The sequence below is a fragment of the Bos javanicus genome, chromosome 2, assembly GCF_032452875.1.
Source record: "Bos javanicus breed banteng chromosome 2, ARS-OSU_banteng_1.0, whole genome shotgun sequence".
NCBI classification, from domain to species: domain Eukaryota; kingdom Metazoa; phylum Chordata; class Mammalia; order Artiodactyla; family Bovidae; genus Bos; species Bos javanicus.
The window spans coordinates 89007358-89030724 of record NC_083869.1 but is presented as its reverse complement, the minus strand read 5'-3'; the positions used below and the strand labels follow the sequence as shown (position 1 = coordinate 89030724).

Sequence of the window (23367 nt, the reverse complement as noted above, 5' to 3'; positions counted from 1 at the left end):
CAACTGAGCAACTTCACTTTCACTGTTCACTTTCACGCAATGGAGAAGGAAATGGCAACCCACTCCAGTGTTCTTGCCTGGAGAATCCCAGGGACAGCAGAGCCTGGTGGGCTGCTGTCTATGGGGTCACACAGAGTCGGACACGACTGAAGCGACTTAGCAGCAGCAGCAAGGTTTAAATAAAACACTGGCTGTTCAGACCAAGATAGCCTGATGTCAGAGAACGTGAATGGGGGCTCCCTCAGCATCCACATATCCTCTTCCTTCACCCATTCACATAGGACCTTATCTGAAGTTGCTACACACACCCCTCTTCCTGCCCAAAGCCTCTCTCCTTCTTGCTGCCTTCACAACGTTTACTATAATCTATAAACATTTAATGGAGAAGGCAATGGCACCCCACTCCAGTACTCTTGCCTGGAGAATCCCATGGACGGAGGAACCTGGTGGCCTGCAGTCCATGGGGTCACGAAGAGTCTGACACGACTGAGCGACTTCACTTTCACTTTTTACTTTCATGCATTGGAGAAGGAAATGGCAACCCACTCAGGTGTTCTTGCCTGGAGAATCCCAGGGACGGGGGAGCCTGGTGGGCTGCCGTCTATGGGGTTGCACAGAGTTGGACACGACTGAAGCGACTTAGCAGCAGCAGCAGCAGCATAAACATTTAAACTTCCCTGGTGGCTCAGATGGTAAAGAATCAGCCAGCAATGCAGGAGATCCAGGCACGATCCCTGGGTCAGAAGATCCTCTGGAGAAGGAAATGGTAATCCACTCCAGCATTCTTGCCTGGAGAATTTCATGGACAGAGGAGCCTGGCAGGCTGCAGTCCACAGGCTCACAAAAACTTGGACACCACTAAGCAACTAACACTTTCACATAAACATTTTGGTGTATTCTGGTTTACTGTGCATCTCTTCTCCCCATTCCCCACAAAAGAACAGAAATTCCAGGAAGGCAAAAACTTTTTTATTTTGTTTACTTCCTCTAGAAGAATTTCTGGCACATGTTAGATGCATAAGATATTTCCTATATAGACAAAGAAATGACTTCAGGGTTTACTCTGTGCCAAATACTGTGCTAATCACTTTATTTATCTCATTTACTCCTCATCACAATTGCAGAATATTTTGCAGGTGAGACACAGAAGGGTTAGCTTGTCCAGGGTCACACACCTAGTAAGTGAAGAGGCCAAGATTTGAATCCAAACATGTTTAATGCTAAAGCCCTGCTTCTTAGCAATGATATTATGTTGCTTCCATCTGAGAGCTGGAACGGCTGAAATCCTGGAATATACACATTTGGCTTTTCTATTAAAGTTCTAGGCAAGCTGCTTTCTTCTTGTTGATCTTTTCTAATCCTCTGGTCCAATATAGGGTTTAGAAAAGCAGAGGAGATAATCTTGGAGCTAGGGCCAACAACAGGATTAAAAAATCTGCTTGGAAATCTTATAGGGAACCCCATACCACAAAAATATTGTAAAATAGTCTGTTGTTGTTTTCTTCTTTTTTATATGAAGCACAAATGAGGGACAGGTAGCCAACATTCTAAAATAACAGGACCCTTTCTCTCACAGTTGGTTCAGTTCACCTAGAGAATAAGAAAGCGGTTCCGTCCCAGAGGCATGCCGCACGCAGAATCTGCATGGCAAAGGTAAACGATGAGGCTGCCCCTGTTCTCCCACGCAGGGCAGAAGCTCGGGTCGTGGAGGTCAGTGAACACAGCATGGGGCCTTCTGTTAGAAACAAGTAACGGGTAACAGAAGAGCTGGCTTCCCAAGATGCTTTACAAGACGAGAGGAAATAAAGGAAGCCTGCTGGGAAGAGGAGCTGAAGACAAGGAAAGTCCCGCCCCCAAGCTTATCTCAGTGGAGCCAATTGGTGGCTCACAATCCTGCTCCTTTCCTATTGGATGGGAATTGTGTCCAGGGGGAGAAGGACAGCAGAGGAATCTGAATTCCTATTCTAGCCCATGCGGTGATAAGCGTATAGACATTTCAGCAATCGGACCCTTGAGGAAAATAGAGCAGGAGCCACATTTGGGAAAAATGAAACCTAAGGTCATAATGCACTTTAACCATTTAGATAGAGCCTTAGAAATAAAAGTGACCCTTGGCATTACTTCTGTGAAAATAAATCTTGATCTACTCCTTGTCTGACTTTGTACTTAGATGCAGATAATCTTCGGAGAAGGCAATGGCACCCTACTCCAGTCCTCTTGCCTGAAAAATCCCATGGACGGAGGAGCCTGGTGGGCTGCAGTCCATGGGGTCGCTACGAGTCAGACACGACTGAGCGACTTCATTCTGACTTTTCACTTTCATGCATTGGAGAAGGAAATGGCAACCCACTCCAGTGTTCTTGCCTGGAGAATCCCAGAGACGGGGGAGCCTGGTGGGCTGCCATCTATGGGGTCACACAGAGTTGGACACGACTGAATCGACTTAGCAGCAGCAGCAGCAGCAGATAATCTTGATTGGATTATGTAAAAGATCTAATTTGAGTCGTTATTAAAAATTCTGAAATACAGAAAAAACCACTCCAAGGCTTAAAAAAGTAATTTTGTACTAAGTTTAAATCAAACTCCCCAACTTCAGAGCTATACGCTGACTTGCAGCATTGTCCCACTCGACAGTACTATATTTACAGCCTGAAACGATGATGCTTTTGGTGGTTATTTTTCATGTGGGAAGTCACACTAACACCCCGGAACCACCTGCACATATCTTAAAGCTAACTTTTCCCCTACCAGCAAATGATCCTTTTAAAAACCTTTAGAAAGAGAGATCTTGAATGTCAAGGTGTTATAAAAGATAAAACACGCTTTCCACATGTTCACAGCCTGCTGCTCAACTGGGCATTCAGGGCAAGCTTCCCTGAGCCAGTTTCATCACTGGAAAGCTTGATAAATGCTCCACCACCAGCAGACTGGAGATTTCTTCAAGGCTCATACTTTGAACTCACTCAAGTACAGAATATCATTATCTGGTTTTGTTATAATTACTTTTCCCTAATTTTTCAATTGTATACATCTTTAATAACTCTCTAATGCATGCATAAAATTGCATGGATTTGAGTCAGGCTTTTGCTAACCAGACAGAGTTACCCATGGGGCATAGATCTTCTCAGCTTCTTGACCCCGGGGGCCTTGGTTTACTCAGCTATATAGTGAGGGGATTAAGGGATCTTTCCCATCCTTCCCAGTTTCAAAGGTCTACTCAAAATAGGGTGCAGTAATACGCAAGATCCGACACTCATCTGTAAAATATTTAGCAGAGATCTCAGGATTTCTGAAAAATTGAACAAAGCACTTCAGAAGTCATTTGATAGTTTTGGCATCAACCTCCTGATGAATCTTCATTATCTTTGGGAAGAAACTTAACTAGCTATAAACTCATTTTAAAATTTATGATCACAAGCTGCTGGTGAAGTTAATGGTCAACCAGGAGAATTCCCTTCCTTTTGCAAAAACTTCTGATAACCTTCCACTGTCATCATTTATTCTTTAACAGAAAGATTTACAAGAGTAATATCTTTGTTTTATTAATTATTAACAAATAATGCTGACATACCTTAATGACTTTATGCTAAACTTACAAAACTGAGGGATCTTGGGATGGTTCTTTGTGCAATAAAGTATTCTTTGCCAACAGTTTCATGACAGGGTTCACAAAAGCCCCCTTGTACAGAGAACTCATCTGCTGGGTATTTAACTTTCAAGGCAGCTCTCCACTGTGAAGTGAAGTGCTTCAATATTGCATTTGCTCTAATGTCATATACTTGATAGAGTTACTGAAATTGTTTTAGGAAGAAGGTATAAATTATAAGTAAATGAACAAATATATGTGCTGGGCTTTTAATGTATGATTGATATCACAACAGCAACCTGAGTAATTAGATTTTGAAAGTAATTCGTGTGAAAGCAATCACAGGCAAAGTTGGGAATGTGCCATTTGATTATTTAATTTCTTTCTCTTGCCCTGACCATAAATCAAAACATTCTCAAAATTGTAGGCAGAGGGAAAGCTGAATTAAAAGATGACTGGAATATTCAGATTCTAAAGAGAAATAGGTTATTTTTGTTGTTTGTTGTAAGATATCATTGTGTAGTAAGGATTTTCTGAATTATAGCACTATTAATAGTGCTGTTAAGTAATGTTTATGGAAGAAAATTAGAGCTTTGTGAGCAATTAGGAAACTTCTTAATGTATTACACAGTGTCAGTTATTTCATGCTTCCTCATGGTAATCCCTGATTCAGAACAGGTTATCATGTGATTTTCTGTTTGCACCTGTCTCTTCTGCTCGACTAAACTCTCCCCGTAGGTTGTCATTCAGTTGCTAAGTCATGTACAACTCTTTGTGACCCCAAGGATTGCAGCATGTGAGGCTTCCTTGTCCTTCACTATCTCCCAGAGTTTGCTCAAACTTATGTCCATTGAGTCAGTGATGCCATCCAACCATCTCATCCTCTGTCACCCCCTTCTCCTCCCACCCTCAATCTTTCCCAGCATCAGGGTCTTTTCCAATTTTAGTCAGCTCTTCGCATCAGGCTTCAGCTTCAGCATCAGTCCTTCCAATAAATATTCAGGATTAATTTCCCTGAGAATTGGCTGATTTGATCTTCCTGCAGTCCAAGGGACTCTCAAAGTCTTCTCCAACACTATAGTTCGAAAGCATCAATTCTTCGGCACTCAGCCTTCTTTATGATTCAACAGTCCCATTCATACATGACTACTTGAAAAACCATAGCTTTGACTATACGAATCTTTGTCTGAAAAGTGATGTCTCTGCTTTTTAAGCCCCTGTTTTATTCATCTTTGGTTTATTTTAGGAGGTGTTTTGAAAAACTTTTAAAATTTATCCAAGCAATTTTCTATGGGTGGGTGTTGGGGGCAGGATGCTAGATGACTCACAATCACAGGAATCCCACACAACGAAGAACCGCCCAGTGACCTGAATTTTCTCATGTCTTCCCAGACACGTGACATATAAATTCAAAGTATTTTTTGTAGTTTTCCTATGGATTTCCAAGATTTACTTGGATTTCCAGGGTTCAACCACTATATACATTAAGAGAAAACTGTACTCTCTGGTGTTTATAACTTCACCAAGAGTTTTTCACCATTTGGGAAATTCCATGGCCAACCACAAGGGCAATCACAGTATTTGAGTGGATAATCAGCAATTGTCAGTCTGCATTTGTAGCAGCTGCTTTCCCAGTGACCCCATGTCTACATTAAAATATACTTATTTAGTTTTTACTTCACATGTTGAATATAAAGAAGCAGTATTCATGTTATCCAGTTGACTACTCTCTCCCTTTCTGTAAGTGTAAAGCAATTCATGATAAGTGGGTATGAACATCTGGCCATTTTATTAAGGCTTCTATTTTAGCTATTCTTGAACTTCTTATATTTTTATGTTATTGATGTTCTGTTTCTAGGTAGATTTATATTATCTGTGAATTTTACTTTAGGACTTGACATAAAAATGGAGCATTGGGCCAAACAGTATTGAAGATCACAGATCTAGTAGAATCCTGTACAGTTGCCATATTTTACAGAAAGGAAATGGGACACTAGAGATGAAATGATTCCCTTAAGGTTATACAGTTGATTAAGAAGCAGCCTTTCGTTGAGTAATGAATATATAGCTGTAGCACAAATAAAGAATATTCCAGATTTAACACCCTGGAAGATTATATTCTATCGCACGATACAAAATACCAGGAGATAAAATAATTTGGTCTACCCTTTAATAACATTTCCTTTGATCACCAGTTATCCCTCCCTTATCCCAGCCAAAGTGTCTTTAGAAAGAAAATTTCTGTAAGCTGGAATTTCTGTTTTCCTGATGATTCCAATAGAGACTAGAATTATATTTTTTAGATACCTGTGGCGGATTCATTTCGATATTTGGCAAAACTAATACAATATTGTAAAGTTTAAAAATAAAATAAAATTTAAAAAAAAAAATGCTCTGACTTTTGCAGGGCTGGACTGGACATGCCTTCTCTGGTCCTGTTACTTTCCTCCTGGCCCCTACCATCCTGCCTGAAGACTGTTTGAATCTATGGACAATGTTGCAGGACAATCGTTTCCTTTCAACAACAGTAGCAGTGACTGTCCCAGTGGGTCCCCTGCCATCCTTTTCTTCTATGTCTTCCTAAGCAACTTTACTTAAGAATAACTGACCTGTGACCCCACGGAGTGCCTTTGAAGGTTCCTCGAGTATTGAGATCTTTTTCTCACGAGGGGGAAGGGCTGGTTTTTCACTGGCAGAATCAGTGGATGAGCTGTCCTTCTCACAGCCGTTGATGTGGCCATTCTGTATCTGGGGCGGTGGTGGCTGCATGGGCCCTGCCTCGGGCCTCTCTGCCTTGTCTTTAGCATCTTTGTTGCCTTGATGCTGCTTGGACTTGCTTCGTTTTCTCTTATTGTTCTAGAATGAGAAACAAATGAGAAATGAATATTATGCAGCTCACAAGCACCTTGAAATAGAATGGGAGTCCAAGAACGCAAAATAAGATATGTTATCCTTTTTCTTTTTTTGTTTTCTGACTCTTCAAATAAAATGGGTGAAAACACTGATGTCTTTATTAACCATCCAAGTTACTATAAATATCTTCTTTCCCACAATGAGTTGTATAAACTTTTACCTCATAAACATAGAAAACAAAAAGTTTCCTTTACAAGCAAAAAACAGCAGGAAATGGCTTAAAATAGCTGACATATCATTTGAGCAAACTGAGGGCCTACATATCTGAATGGTCATAAGAGTAAAAAATCTCATGGTTACTACCCTGGAGGAACTTGAATTCATCTACTGTGCTATTAAAGAAGAGTTCTCATTCCTTATAGAGACCATGAGGGTGGGAGGAGGGCAGGGAGGACCCTGAGGTTCTACTCCTTTGGGGAGGAGGGAAACTTGAGGGGAGGGTGGAAAATGAATTCCTCATTTTCCTTGCAAAATGAGGAAGTGGAGTCAAATCCCCAAAGTCCAGGTTGGGTCTTTGAAAAGGCACCCCCTCAACCAGGCCACCCCTGGATTGCTGCCACACTGTCCAGGAAGTCCCAGAATCATCTCCATGAACATTCTAGCTGGAGTGGAGAACTACTACCAAACATTGCCAAACCAACATGGGCCCACCTGAATTCTGTACCCCTGGAATATCTGGCTGCTAGCTCAACAGCACCATAAGACTTTTCTTACATTTAGCTCAGAATAACACAACTATGCATTTTGTTTCATTTTTTATTTATATCTTTTAGTAATTTAATTAATGTATTTATTGGCCACATCTTGCAGTATGTAGGATCTTAGTTCCCTGAAGAGGGATCAAACCTATGCCCCTTGCAGTGGAAGTGCGGAATTTTCATCACTGAACCACCTGCAAAGTCCCTACCCCGAATTTTAGATAATTGAAATTTTTTAGACCTTGGTACAGGCTTCAGCCAATGAGAACAGACAAGGGACCTGTCAGGACAGACCCTGGCCTGCCTGCGGCATCAGTGTCCCACCAGCTAAACATCAGCCCGGCTTTGTTCTGCAATATGTTCGAAAAGAAATAAGAAGAAACAATTTTCTCTTGATTCTCCTCCCCATTCCCTTTCTTTTCTTCTGAAACCACAAGCATGGCTCTGCGTAAGGGCTCCTACAGGGGAGAGAAGTGCAATGACTGGGTGAAGGGAAGGCCCGGGGGCACCTATTCCCACAGGAGGCCTGAGTCTGGGCTAGGGAGACCATCTTCCCATTTAACCTCTAAGAAGAAGGCTTGGTAATGAGTTGGGTCTGCAGCTGCCATCTGCTCTTTTTTTTCCACATCAGAGAAATTTAAAACCCAATCCACACATCTGAAATTTTTCCATGTAAGTATAAATACTGCCTTTCAATCACTTGCAAACCATCTTCATTTCATACAGAAGTCTGGGAAGCTATGATTAAAGATAAGCAGACATTGTCAAAGATGGTGGCATACAAAGGTTGAACAAAAAACCTCATAATTCTCCCTGTTCTCCATGAACAGGGAGGATAAAAAGGAGGAAAGGATCATTCCAGTAATTTCAGTAATCTTGGGAATTTATGAAAGTAATACTGCTTTCATGTGTGCGTTTGTTAAAACCTATTCCTCGGGCCAGTGATCTTCCCTCAGTGGGAAGAGTATATACTGGGATTCCCCTTGGGGAAGTTACTTTGGAAAGAGAAGCAGACTTTTTGTCAAAGTCATGAAACAGATGACAGGCCTAGAATAAGAAGCCGCACCTCAAAGGAGCCAGTGAGTACCCATACATGCTCACAAGACCAGGAAGGCCAGTGTGTGCATAGCACACCACGCGTGTGCCCAGAGGTCGAAACAGTGTGACTAGACAAGAAAGAAATATAACTTTGAATGGGGCAGCTTAAAATCTCCCCTCTGCTCACAAGGAGCAGTCAGTCTGCCAGGGTTTGAAAGAAAGGCAAACAGGTCCCTTACTTACCATGGCTTTAAGGCATGTACGTCCTTTTTTTCTTCCTTTATTAAAAATCTAGCTTATTAGAACTCAGGAAAAATGTTTCTCGGGGCAGCCCTGCACAGATTCTCTCGGCTGGAAAAACATGTGAAAATATATTTAGAGCTTTTCAAGTATCTTTAAAAAGCTCCTTAATGTTTTCCTTTGTGCTGTGGGATACGTTCAGGCAAGTTAACATCTAGGATCCTTTGAATTCTCTGGTTGGGCTTGCCTTAATACTTAAAAAGAAAAACTCTGGGACTTCTAAAGCACACCTGGTGGTTAAAAACACTTGAACAGAAAACAAGGGCATTAGTAGGGAGGGTGGCTTGTAATTTAAGAGAGTCATGAATCTGGAAGCTTCTTGGGTGTACATATTAACATATTTGAAAGAAGCACAAAATTGGCACCCTTGTTAAAATGATAACAACCACGAAGGTTCTGATGGAAGATGTTACTAATTTACAATCCATATCAATCTTACCTTCTTTTTTCCTGTCATATTCCATTCTTTTAGAACTTGAATTGCACTGCCTAGACAAAGACAAAGAATCTTCAACATGTATTCACATAATAAAACACCACACAAAATTCATCTCTGTCTTTCCATCTTGGTAGCGATTTTTTTTCCTGGCTTTTTCATTTGTTTTGATACATCCTACCTTAATAAAAATGCCAGTTTCATTTTTTATTTCCAGATTTTCATTTAATTCACTGCATGATCTTGGTTTTATCAAAGTATTAAGCCCTACTACATGAAGCTTACTTTGTTTTATCATTATGTTGTCTTAGAGAAAATGAAATATATCTTGAGAATTTTCTGATAGCTTCATTGCCATAGGTAGAATTAAAATTGTTCTGTTTTATATATGAATCAAAATACCTATAATCTTCTGGGCCAAACATGGGATTTTGAATATTATTAACCATGTGAATCCTAACTTTTTGTTTGGCTATTTCTGCTCATTTTCTGCCTCTACTCATTATGTTCACAACCTGCAGGGTGACAAGAAGGACAGATGATCTGATGTTAATTTTGCTCATGTCACTGTGGATAAGGACAGGACGCAGTCTTTGCAAGGTTCCACTTTGAAACAAAAGAAGCTCATTAAATAATAAGTTGAGTCCCAGGTTCTGCAATACTCTTCACGTGCATATGTAGCATGGCCCAGATGCAGAGGGAAAGTCTAACTTGATTAAATTAGAAAATATTTTAAAAGAAATGCTTAACCAGCGGTCAGCTACAATAAGTATCTTCATGTAATCTAAGTTTCTTCACTCACTCCAAGGTGCTAGTGGTAAAGAACCCACCTGCTAACGCAGGAGATGTTAGAGACTTGGGTTCAATCCCTGGGTCAGGGAGATCTCCTGGAGGAGGGCATGGCATCCCGCTCCAGTATTCTTGCCTGGAGAATCCCACGGACAGAGGAGCCTGGTGGGCTACAGTCCATTCCATAGTGTCACAAAGAGTTAGACACAACTGAAGCGACTTAGCATGCACTCACTCACTCACTCCAAACTGCTGGGGGTAATTTCAACAAGTTATTGGTAATGAGTAGACCGGTTGTTCTTATTTACATAGGTATTTCTAAAGAGTAGCTCTTAAATGTATTCTTTCAACAATTTTAAGCATTCTCATACAATTTCATTATACTAATAGTTCTCTACAATGAGTGTGTTGGCTAAACAAAGATAAACTTCAGGCTAGTCTTTATAACAAATTTCAAATTAGTAGGGCCCCAATTATTGAGTCTACTGTCACTGTTAGATAAGCAGAAGGCCATATTGCTTTGACTAATGTTTAAAAAGACTAATTATTCCTATCCATTCAGAGTTTCCAATTCAGTGCCCCTCGAAAGCTTTTTGCGTTACATGTACTTGAAATAGTAAGACTGCGTTTAAAAGTAAGCTATAATTCAGACTTTTTATTAACTAGGCTGATCTTTTTCTAATTTGCCCAGAGAATTAATGTTTCACAGTATTTTCCTTTCGAAGAACTTTAGGAAGTCACTTTCACTAGGTTACTTCCTAAGTCACACCCGTGGCTAAGAATTATTAGGGTAGTTCTTATTTATAGCTCAACTTCAGTATTCCAAATAAAATTAAATTAAAAAAAACGTTAAAGACTGTTCTTTTAAATCAGAGGAAGGGGTGAGTTGTTTACTACTTTCAACTGCAATATTTAATTATTCCTCTAATTTTTATATTTGGACATAAATTCTATTTGCAATTTGGACCATGAGCTTTTAGAGGGTAATTCTGAAGAACCTGTGTTTACAGACAATTTTGAAACTGTTATTATTAAACTTTAATTATACTAAAACTGCTTGGGTTTTTTTTATATACATAATTTAATTAATTAATTAATTTTTGGCTGTACTGGGTCTTCGCTGCCTCAGGGACTTTTCTCTAGTTGCAGCCAGCGGGGGCTACTCTCCAGCTGTGGTGTGCAGGCTTCTCACTGCAGTGGCTTCTCTTGTTGCAGAGCCCGGGCTCTAGGGCTCCAGGACTTCAGTAGGTGCAGCATGTGGGCTCAGGCTCTGTAGTGCCGGTTCCCCGGCTCTAGGGTACAGGCTCAACAGTTGTGGCAGAGGGGAGTAATTGCTCCAGGGCATGTGGGATCTTCCTGGATCAGGGATCGAATTTGTATCTCATGCATTGGCAGGCAGATTCTTGACCAGTGAGCCACCAGGGAAGTCCTGTTTGGAGTTTTTTAAGCCACTCAGAAAGTGTGCTTTTAGTGTGCCTCATAAATGATTCCTAGTGATTATTTCTGATTTTCAGTGATCTTTAAACACGTTTTCCTATTGACCCCCATCCAAAATGATATCTCAGCAATCGATGAATTTTTTAAAATGAGACCTTAATCCTGACAAGGTGAAAATTTCAAGAAAGACAAGCATGGTGCTCTATTTAAATATAATCGGATTTGATGACAGTCCATCAGTTACTGAGCATCTGAGCATCTCATCAGGGTCACTGTAATAAAAACTTTCAGGATGGAGAATGTGGGGGCCTCACTCCAACTGAGGGTGGGGAGGCATGGGGATAGTAACCTGTTTCCTTTCCTAAAGCTTTTTCCCATGTGAGTGACGCTGGCAAGTGAAACTGAAAAGAGAGTTTATCTGAGCCAGGCTGTGCACCTCTCAATTTTTTGTGTGAGACAAACTGTACCAAATGTTGCGAAGTTAGATTAGCATCCCATTCTCTGTATTTGTTTCTTACAAATAAAGATTCCATATTTGTTCATTCATGAAGCAGGAAAAATAGTCAGAAAAGTTATGTTCTGTGAGTCTGCTTGCAGGTCTATTTTGAACCATGTGTGCTAAGTCACTTCAGTCATGTCTGACTCTTTGCGACCTCATGGACTGTAGCCCACCAGGCCCGCATGCCCGTGGGATTCTCCAAGCAAGAATACTGGAGTGAGTTGCCATGCCCTCTTCCATGGGATCTTCCTGACCCAGGGATCAAACCCTGGTCTCTTGCATCTCCTGCCTTGGCAGGCAGGTTCTTTACCACTAGTGCCAGCTGGGAAGTCCCATTTTGAATGATGTGTGTGTGTGTTAGTCACTCAGTCATGTCCGACTCTTTGCAACCCCGTGGACTGTGGCCTACCAAGCTCCTCTGTCCATGGGATTTTTCCAGGCAAGAGTACTGGAGTGGGTTGCCACTTCCTTCTCCAATTTTGAATGATAATCATTTTTAATTCAATTAGCACTCTAAACTCTAACTGCAGATATCAGAATGTGAGTGTGCTATTGGTTCCAAGACCTTGCCTGAGATGCAATTATAACATATGTAGAAACTTAGGAAGATTATTCTATTTCCAGGAAATTGAGTAAGTTTAACAGAAGGTAAAACTAGTATAAAATGGAGGGATATGTTGAAAGGTATTCCCTGAACTTTCGGTCAGATTCTGTTTAGTTAGTCCATATTAACAAAACAGAAACTAATGCTAGGACAGAAGATATATGATCTCAAAGAACAGGTATAAGGTATTTGTTCATAAATGAAATTTGTTTAATTTGTCTAGGAGAGAAGAATTTCCCATAATTTATAGGAAATGTAAAACAGTAGGTTATACGTTTATGAAAAAACTACATTCCTGAGAATTTAGATTCTATAAGATCACTGGAAATGGGCTGTTCAAAACATCAAAAATTTTTTAGACAGCAAAAAACATTCTAGAGGTGGATAAGATGAACTAATATTCTGACTAATTAGGAAATTTCAAAATGATAAACTAAGGATATTAAAGACCAAATCAGTCCTCTCAGACTATGTAAGCATCAAGTTCAAGGATTCCAATCCTAAGGCTAAGTAGAACTATGCTGGTTGAAGAGCTGAGAAGGCTTTTCAGATCAGGAGTGAAGTTCATTATCCTCCATTAACAAGGACATCATCAAATAAAGGACATTGTTTAACAACAGATTGGACAGACTGGTCGACAGTGGCGTTAGTAGCATTAGAACAGGTATCCTTTGCAAACTATCTACAGTCTGTCTTCTGTTTTTTCCCAATGAGGAAAAAAGAACTTCCAAATTCTGCTCTTAATGCATAGATGTGTTTTTTTAAATGCTGTTTTCTGTGGTAAAATTCACATAATATAAAACATACTGTGAGCTTAGTTGCTCAGTCATGTCCAACTCTTTGCGACCCTGTGGTCTCTAGCCCACCAGGCTCCTCTGTTCATGGGATTCTCCAGGCAAGAATACTGGAGTGGGTTGCCATGCCCTCCTTCAGGGGATCTTTCCAACCCAGGGATTGAACCCAGGTCTCCCACACTGCAGGTGGATTCTTTACCAGTTGAACCACTAGGGAAGCCCAAGAATACTGGAGTGGGTAGCCTATCCCTTCTCCAGGGGATCTTCCTGACCCAAGAATCAAAAGGGGGTCTCTTGCACTGCAATGGATTCTTTACCAGCTGAGCTACCCGGGAAGCCCCTGAAACACACTATCTTAACTCTATCTAACTGTACAGTTCAGGGGCACTAAGTACATTCACACTGTTGTGCAACTCTCACCATCGTCCATCTCCTGAGTTTTTCCTTTCCTAAACTGAAACTCTGTCCCCATTAAACCTAAGTCCCCATCCCTCACCACCTCCAGGACCCTGGCAAGCACCAGTGTATGTAGACGTGTTTTTAAAGTCTAGCATATTTTTATGAAAAATAAAGCATTAGTAAATAATTGGTATTCAATGCATTCAAAGAAGAAAACACAGAATATATGGAATATTTAGTTCTAACATCTACAGGTTCACAGGACATGTATACTCACCATCCACAAAGGCCTGCACTGCTTTATCTACATTAAAATCAAACTGCTGTAGCACCAGGACTATTTCATTATTGCTTTTGTTGGGAACAACTGATCGAACTGCATAGATCTGGAAAGGAGAGGAAAAGAGAAAGGCCAACATTGTGAATGTTTTTCATCCATGAATCTCTCACTGGATAGAAAAAAAAAAACAACTGTTCGAAAGGCCTTAAAAAGCTGACTCATCTGTCTTCTTGCTATCAAGCATACTCAAGGCATTTTGGACCCATAAAAGTTAATCCTGGTAATCACCTTGATACCCTCTTTATTTGAATACACATTTCTACAAAGATTTCCCTGTTAGGACTGGAGTAGCAAGCCTGAAGAGCCAACTCTGGTTTTGCAATCTACTCCCCTCCCCCCCCAGCCCATGCCCAGGACTCCAGATGCACACAACATGTGTTTTCAGTGAGCACACAGATAGTTCTCTGTCTCTGGCTCTCTTCTCCATGAGCTCAGGGCCTATCTTTGGAAACTTTACAGAAATAGCTTCATGCCTCAGCTTCTCTTATCTCCACAGTGGAGACAGTCACATTGCGGTTCACAAAAGTATGTTGTGAAACTCCATTAATGTTTATAGAGATATAAAAATGTGGGGCATTGTGTTTTTGAAATGGCAATCTTAGCCATAATACAGAAAAGGTTCCCCAACACACTTCTGAAAATCAAACATTTAAACCAGTGTAAATACATACACGAGAGCTAAGGATTTCAACAGGTTAAGCTAATATTCAATTTTTAATGACCTATAGATATTTCTTAGTCAAATTTTGCACAATTTTCTTCTTGCCTAATAGAATTCATTGACCTTTAGCTCACAGAACTTGCAATTACTACAGGATACTTTATCCACTTTAGCAAAACCTGGCTCTCTCCACTTTCTATCAAAGGGATGACTGCAGCCACTACTGACAAATATGAGAATACTATATGGTGCCAAGGTGAGTGGCATCCACATTGATGATCACAAAAGTACTGCACAATCCTTACTTGTTTTCAGTGAACATGTTTTGAATGCCTACTGTGTGACAAGGCACCAAACTTCTTGTAATTTACTGACTAGAGGGGACATATCAGTATGCACATACTGATCAAATGATCACACAAATAAATATCTATGTACATGTTGCAATAAATGCTATAAATCATGCCAAGGAGACTTGAGTGTATATAGGTATGCTGAAATCTGATGGACAAAAGAGAAGAGATGGCTGGGAGGTTAAGGGGGAGGCCATCTTAGACCGGACAGCATGAATGAGGAACCAGGCACAGATGAGGAGGGAGTATGGAGCAGGACAGAGGCTGAGGCTTCCAAAAGTACAAGATGAGGCCAGAGGCAGGCAGGGACCAGATCATGTAGCCCGCAAGGTCATGTAAAAGATTTTGGTCTTGTGAGCATCCCTCAACCATTCTTTTATGCTGTCCTTTCTTATTCATTCATCATGTTAGAAAGATATCTCTTGGGAACTCCCCAGCAGTCCAGTGGTCAAGACTCTGCACTTTCACTGCCAAGGGCAAGAGTTCCATCCCTGGTCAGGGAAATAAGACCCTACAAGCTGCATGGTGTGGCCAAAAACAAAACAAAACAAAAACATTACAAAAAAAGAAAAATAGCTCTTTCCCTCCTCCCTCTCTCTCTGTATGTATGTATGGTATTACCTTCTATATGCAACACTTGTGTTGCTTCCAAAGCTTGGCTCTTGGTGTACACACACACACATACACGTACACATGGAATATTACTTAGCCATAAAAAAGAATGAAATTCTGCCATTTGCAGCAACATGATGGACCTAGAGAATATCATGCTTAGTGAAATAAATCAGACAAAGACATAGACTTTCACACCGTATGATATCACTTATGTGTACAATCTAAAAAATAAAATGAATGTATATAGCAAAACAGAAACAGACTCACAGAGAAAACAAAACAGTGGTTACTGATAGAGACAGGGAAGCAGGGAGGGGCAAGATTAGGGCATAAAATTAAGAAATAGAAATGACAATGTATAAAATAGATAAGCAACAAAGATATATTGTACAGCACAGGGAATTATAGCCATTATCTTATAGTAACTTTTAATGGAGGATAAGCTATAAAAATGCTTAATAACTGTGCTGTATACCTGAAAACTAATACAATATTGTAAATCAACTATACTTCAATTAAAAAAAACACAAAATTTTCAATCTACCTCCACAGTTGTGTGATCAGTAAAGATCAAGAAGTATGGAATAAACATAAAATAGTTGTTTGCCCTGTTTCCAGACTCTCCTCTGCAAAACATTATTTTATTATGTTAAGCCAAAACGTGATATAAACCATAGCTTATAGAGATACTTCCTCTTTAACAGGTACACAGCTCTTGCCTGTTACTCTTTAAAAGAAGAAAAAAAATCCAACATGGTAGAATATAGAAAGCATCTATCCTTGTCACTTTATATATCCTATCTCTGAACATATCCTCAGAAAATTGTCAGTAACTGAGTTCTGATATCAAATATAACTATGAATATTGCAAATAGTTCCCAGAGGGAGACAATTAAAACAAGAATGTCAAAGAAACTAAAGGAAGGAAAGGAAAAAAAAAATCTATTCTTAGATATTCCATAGTAATGTTGAATTCTAGTGAACTTCTCGGCCAAGTTTCTGCTTTAATCACAGTCCTTGGCTAATGGAAGAGAGGAGCATTGTTTTTCCACCTTCTTATTTATAAATTCACTACATTTGTTTTGCTATGAAAATGTCTTGGAGAAAGAGGGAGGAATCTAGATACTCATATGCATGCATAAACATACAGAAACCTCACAGTGTCACTATTCAAGATGCAGCAGTCATAAGGGGTCTAAGCATTTAAATCTAAAAAAGGTCTTCTTAAGGAGCTTTAAAACATAAGGTGTGGATGACAAAGGCAGTGTTACAGGGAGGTTGTGCTGAAAAGCTGCCTTTGCGTTAGGAAACGAAGCTCCTGGAGCAATGGATCAATCAATGCGTGACTAATGGTAGTTTGCATATGGGGAGCTCATAAAATTCTCGCCTGCAGTGGCTGTTTTGCAAAGGCTGTTTCTGGCACCGCTTCACACACACAGCCTTTACGTCGCTGCCACAGCCTAAGCTGGTGAATCCGCTGCTGCAGCTTCACACTGAAGCCCACTGTTTGAATCTGCATGCGACTGCATCCCTCAAGGGTTCTCACACCATAAAACAGTCTCCTGGGGGGCCGACCAGACGGCAGCACAGGATGCTGGGGGACAATCTGGACCGTGAGTTAGCGGTTCATTTAGCAACTGCTTTACCTTTCCCTAATCACTGTTCCCCTGTTTTGCTTTTACTAATTTAAATGGCAAATTCAATTTGCTATTGACAAATCTGCCTTTTGCATGTCAATAGTTGTTTTGATTTTAAATGTTTTTGCACAGCAAAGGAAACCACTGATAAAACGAAAAGATAACCTAATGAACGGGAGAAAATATTTGCAAATGGCATGACCAATAAGGGGCTAATATTCATCATATAGAAACAGCTTATACAACTCAACTTAAAAAAAAAAAACTGATTAAAAAATGGGTAGAAGAGTTGAACAGACATCTTTCCAAAGAGGAAATGTAGATGGCTAACAGGTAAATGAAAAGATGTTTAACATCGTTAATCACTAGGGAAATACAAGTCAAAACCACAATGAGCTATTACCTCACACCTACCAGAATGGCTCTCATCAAAAAGAATACAAACAACAAATGTTGGTGAAGATGTGGGAAAAAAGGAACCTTGGTACACTGTTGGTGGGAAAGTAAACTGGTGCAGTCACTGTGGAAAACAGTATGGAGGTTTCTCAAACAACCAAAAATAGATCTACCATATATGACCCAGCAATTCCACTCATGGGTATACATCTGAGAAAAACAAAAACAGTAATTCGAAAAGATACTCGCATCCCTAATGTTCATAACAGCATTCTTTACAATTGCCAAGATATGGACACCATGTAAGTGTTTATCAACAGATAGGATTAAGAAGATGCGGTGTATATATGTATAATGGAATACCAGTCAGCCACAAAAAAGAATGAGATTTTTGCCATTTGTAGCAATAAGCATGGATTTGGAGGGTACAACGACAAGTAAGTCAGACAGAGAAAAAGACAAACACTGTATGATATCACTATAAATGGAATCTAAGAAATACAACAAATAAGTGATTATAACAAAAAAGAAGCAGACACAAATACAGAGAACCAACTAGTGGTTACCAGTGGGAAGAGGAAAGAGGGCGGGGGCAAAATAAGAGTAGGGGATTGAGAGATACAAACTATTACATATAAAATAAGCTACAAGGATATACTGCCCAACTGTACAATGCTGCACAACGTGGGGAATATAGCAAATATTCATAATAATTCTAAATGGAATATAACCTTCAAAAATTGTGAATCACTATACTTTACACCTGTAACATATAATATTGTACATCAACTATATCTCAATAAAAAATAAACATTTAAAAAAGCGTTGTGATTTAACTTAAGCATTCTAATCTCCCTTTCTCTCCTCTCCCTGGGGTTTTCTATCTAGGATGGCAGGTTTTGCCCCGTTCTGCCTCAGGCCCGTCCTGCTGGCATTTTCTTTCTCTTTATTTATTTTTAAACTTATTTATTTTTTATTTTTATTTTTTTTTAAACTTATTTATTTTTTAATTGAAGGATAATTGTTTTGTAGAATTTTGTGGTTTTCTGTCATACATCAACAAGACTCACCTGTAGGTACACCCATGTCCTCTCCCTCCTGAACCTCCCTCCCATCCCTCTCCCCGTCCCATCCCTCTAGGTTGTCACAGAGCCCCTCTTTAAGTTCCCTGGTTCATACAGTAAATTCCCATTGGCTATCTATTTTACATATGGTATTGTAAGATTCCATGTTACTCTTTCCATACATCTCACCCTCTCCCTCCTCCCTTCTCCCTGTGTCCATAGGTCTGTTCTCTGTGTCTGGCATTTCGCCAGTACTAGGCAGCAAGGCAGTGTGGCTTTCACAGACGCGGTTTACTTCAGCTTCCCACATTAACTTACCTCTCCTGGACCTGACTTGTCTGGCTTAAGAGCTGTTAGCAGATTTCTTCATTCACACTGTGCATTTTTTGAGCCTATCTGTGATGACTCCTTAGAAATTCTCCTTGGCTTACAGATGAGTCACTTAAGACTATGTCTGAGTTTCAAAAAATGGTTCTAACAGAAGTTTTCAATCCACCTACACAGCTGTGTGGTCAGTAAAGACCCAGTATTATCAAATAAACAGAAAATAACAGTTCCCTCTGCTTCTGGTCTCCCACCTGCAAATTCATCCTGAGCCTATTGCCAGACTACTCTTCTTCAAGTATAATCAGGACTACTTCCCCATCTTCCTTAAGAGTAAAATTCAGTGTCTACAACGTGGCACTCCAGGCCATTGACAACTGGGCACTCATCTGCTTTTCCAAATGCCCTTCTTGCTCTGCCCTTTACAGATGAGCACAAGCCCAGTGTTGGCCACTTACCCCTACCTCCATGTGAGTTTTGCCCTTGATAAAAAGCAGAGACAAAAAAAAAAAAAAAAAAGAGTAGAGATGTCACTTTGCTGACAAAGGTGTGTATAGTCAAAGTTATGGCTTTTCCAGTAGTCATTTTATGGATGTGAGCGTTGGACCACAAAAGCTGAGTGCCTAATAATTGATGCTTTTAAACTATGGTGCTGGAGAAGACTCTTGAGTCCCGTAGACTGCAAGGAGATCAAACCAGTCAATCCTAAAGAAATCAGTCCTGAATACTCATTGGAAGGACTGATGCTGAAGCTGAAGATACAATATTTTGGCCACCTGATGTGAAGAACTGACTCACTGGAAAGGACCCTGATGCTGGGAAAGACTGAAGGCAGAAGAGGACACAGAAGATGAGATAGTTGGATGGCATCACCAACTCGACGGACGTGAGTTTGAGCAAGCTCTGGGAGTTGGTGATGGACAGGGAAGCCTAGCGTGCTGCAGTTCATGGGGTCATAAAGAGTCAGACACGACTTAGAGACTGAACAACAAAAGATGTGTCCACTTGCCCAAATTTTATACTCCAGCTGAAATGCCATGTATCCTGTGAGGTTCTTTGTCTCCACCATCCCTGCCATAAGTCATCTCTGTCTCCTTTCAATTCCTGCAGACCTTATAAGTGGATGTCTCCTAACCCCAGCACCTTCTACGTCACAGACCTGTCTGGGTAAGGTGCGTATTCTAAATGATAAGGAACATGCAGACAGAATTCTCCTCCCAGTCGTTTCTGCATCTTCACCATGCTCACCCGAGTGACTAATAATGTGCACAGATAGACGGATATGAAAGTGAAAGTCGCTCAGTTGTGCCTGATTCTTTGTGACCCCATGGACTATACACCATGGAATTCTCTAGGCCAGAATACTGGAGTGGGTAGCTGTTTCCTTCTCCAGGGGATCTTCCCAACCCAGGGATCAAATCCAGGTCTCCTGCATTTGCAGGTGGATTCCTCACCAGCTGAGCCACAAGGGAAGCCCAAGAATACTGGAGTGGGTAGCCTATCTCTTCTCTAGCGGATCTTCCTGACCCAGGAATCGAACCGGGGTCTCCTGCATTGCAGGTGGATTCTTTACCAACTGAGCCATCAGGGAAGCCCAAATGTGCACAGAGTAGGTATTTAATAGCAATCTGTTGAATGAGAGAATGTCAATTTGTAGCTATACCAGGCTGCTCTTTTTTTGACACGGTATGCTAATATTTTTATTCCTTTTCCATTAGTTCATATGTGTTATTGTGCTACAGTGGGGTTTTGCTAATTGTATATAAATATGCTAAAAAGCTCTCCTTCATTCTCTATCCTCTAAAATCATTTTTTTTAATTGGCATATAGTTGATTTAGAATGCTGTGTTAGTTTCAGGTGTACAGCAAAGTGAATCAGCTATACATACATTCTTTTTAAGATTATTTTTCCATATAGGCCATTACAGAATATTGAGTACAGTTCCCTGTGCTCTACAGTCAGTCCTTACTCAGGCTACTCTTCTGAGTCAAAGGAATATTCTGCTAGTGTTGGACCATCCCATCACTCTGCATTTACCATCCACAACAATAGACGGGTGAGTCTCTGCTGACTGTTATGTGACCTAAGCATTATATAGTTATAGAGAATAGACACATGCTCTTTAAATTTCAGTAACAGAGATGGGAAGAATATTTATGACATTTCTATATAATAAGATACTCATGGTACTTTGTGGAGTTTTAAAAATAGCACAGTAATCGCCTATCCTTCCGAAGCTCAGCCCAGGAATTGGTTGGGCCTCCACACTGGGTACCAGGCCCTGAGGACACAACTGCCCTAAGACAGACAGCACTGCAGGGCGGCCAGAATATCTGCACCTGAAAGCATGTGAGCGCTGTGCTGCTTGTGTGAGAAAGGCTGGAGTGTCACAGAGAAGAGAGCAGTCAAGGAGGGGAGAATAGAGAGGAAACAGCCAAATACCACGCAAGAAGCTCTGGAATTAAACAGACCTGTTCTCTAACCTTGGCTCTGTTACCTGTTAGTTCTATGACCTTGGATGAATGGTTGAAATTGTTGAAACTTAGCTCTGTAGCTGTAAAATGAGGATATTACCTGCTAGAGTCTCAGTAAAAATGAAAAGAGATGATGCATGTAAAGTGTCTGATATAGAATTTGGCATATATTAGCTGCTCAATAAATTTTAAAAAGGAAAGTGTGGAAGCATTTACATTGGGCCATGAAGGAGAAGGGTGTCTCTAGGTATAAAGGTTGGTATGTCTTTGAAATGGAAAGAATGTATGTCTACCCTGGTGACCAGGACTTATCTGGGGGAGATCGTCCTATATACAACCCTTCTTAAGAACATTCCTCCTCAGCCTTGCTGAGCAGTGGACCCAAGGCTGTCTTCAATCTCTCCCTCCCCTGCAAGTTGAGTGGTACCACAAGGAAGCCCATTGCTAAAGTGGCTAACAATATGCGCTCCTGGCCTCCCCCCACCCCACCCCACCCCCTACCTTGGTCTCATTCTTTCATGTATTTATTTACTAAATGCCTGCTGTGGTCAGGATGCAGCAGTACACTGTGTGCATATAGTATACTGCACTATGGCTGGATACAGCACTAATAGAACAGATATGGTCGCTACCAAACCTAGAGAGGAAAACAGATGTGAAACATACAAATTAAAAAACAATGTAATTACAACTTATGCTGAGTGAGTGACATGAAGGAAGCAGAGTACAGTGACAATGATGGCAGCAGTCAGGAAGGGGCCTGTCTGAAAAGACAAAGTGGGCCAACCAGGCTCTCTGCCTTGGAGTCTGGACTATTCCACACAAAGGGAGAGAAGCCAGAGCGGAGTTGAAGAAGGGTTGTTCGGGAGCTGCCTCACTTCCTGCCTTTTCTGCTTCTTTAACTTGTTCTGAAGTCCCATGAGTCCCCACTCCATCTTTAGAGTAACCTCCTTTTTACTTGAGTTTTCATTTTCTAGAACAAGTAAAGAGTGCCTAGAGACAACATTTGTAACTAGGGCTGAAAATAAAAGTAATAAAGCCAGATAACTAATCCAATTGGCAAAGGGGAGAGGTGGGCAACATTGAAGATAAATCCCGCTAGAATGGGAATGACAGATCAGAGCAGAGAGACCCACGAGCCTGGTTCACAGACCTTGTTTAGCACTCACGTCACCCTAATTATTTACTTATGTGACTGTTTGTCCCACTGGAATGTGAGCTCATAAATGACAGGGATCACAGCTGTATATCCACAGGGCCTAGAACAATGGGTGCCATTCAGTAGATGATTCGTAAATGTTCAAATAGATGAATGAACAAAAGGAAGTAGGGAGTCCAGTAAGATGGTCATTGAAATATTCCACTTTTATTTATCTAATTTTTTTTTTCACTGCATCTCTGTAATTCAACATAACATATTGTATGGTGGTGAAAAGAATCCAAACCCCCAAGTGTATGAAATGCCTCCTAGGTCTCAGACATTGCTGGTCCTTATCTTGAGGACCTGGCATCTTAGAGGTGAGCTTAATCTTTTCACCTACAAAAGGAGAAACAGCCTACAACTTCGTTTTTGCACCAGTGAGAACCAGTTATTTATGGGTTGCCATTCCTGCAATTCTGAAAGGAATTTTATAATCAGCTTTGGTCACATTTCTCAAATGCTGATCCTTTCAGAGATGCCTTAAAAACAGCTCATCTGTGTACGTTTTGCTTCACTTGCTGGGCCACTAATATTATCTACACACTAATGAAGGCTGTTCTCCTATGAATCTTCTTGAGAAAGAACATATTCTTTGCAGGCCAGTACCTTTGTATCATGGATAACTTTATAATTTAATTGCCTTTTCTAACATCTACTTTCTGCCAGTAAAAAATATGCATCAAGTGCTGCCATCTTCTTCATGGCTGGCTTTTGGGGAATTAACACCAGGGGTATAAATCAAAATTAACTTTTTTTTTGGGCAGGAAACCGGGATTAGAAGGAATAATGAAGATTTGAAAGTGGGGGA

At 40.5% G+C, this 23367-nt stretch overlaps 1 protein-coding gene across 8 annotated transcripts in view; it reads right to left on the bottom strand.

The window, feature by feature from the left end:
- SPATS2L (spermatogenesis associated serine rich 2 like) overlaps window positions 1-23367 on the bottom strand; it is a 190971-nt gene that overhangs the window by 57413 nt on the left and 110191 nt on the right. For all 8 annotated transcript variants that reach the window (XM_061381071.1, XM_061381114.1, XM_061381098.1 and 5 more), the window contains 3 exons: window positions 13771-13879; window positions 8975-9024; window positions 6196-6442 (listed from right to left, as the gene is read on the bottom strand). In XM_061381071.1, the coding sequence (XP_061237055.1) occupies window positions 6196-6442; window positions 8975-9024; window positions 13771-13879 (406 nt within the window). The remainder of the gene's footprint in view (window positions 1-6195; window positions 6443-8974; window positions 9025-13770; window positions 13880-23367) is intronic.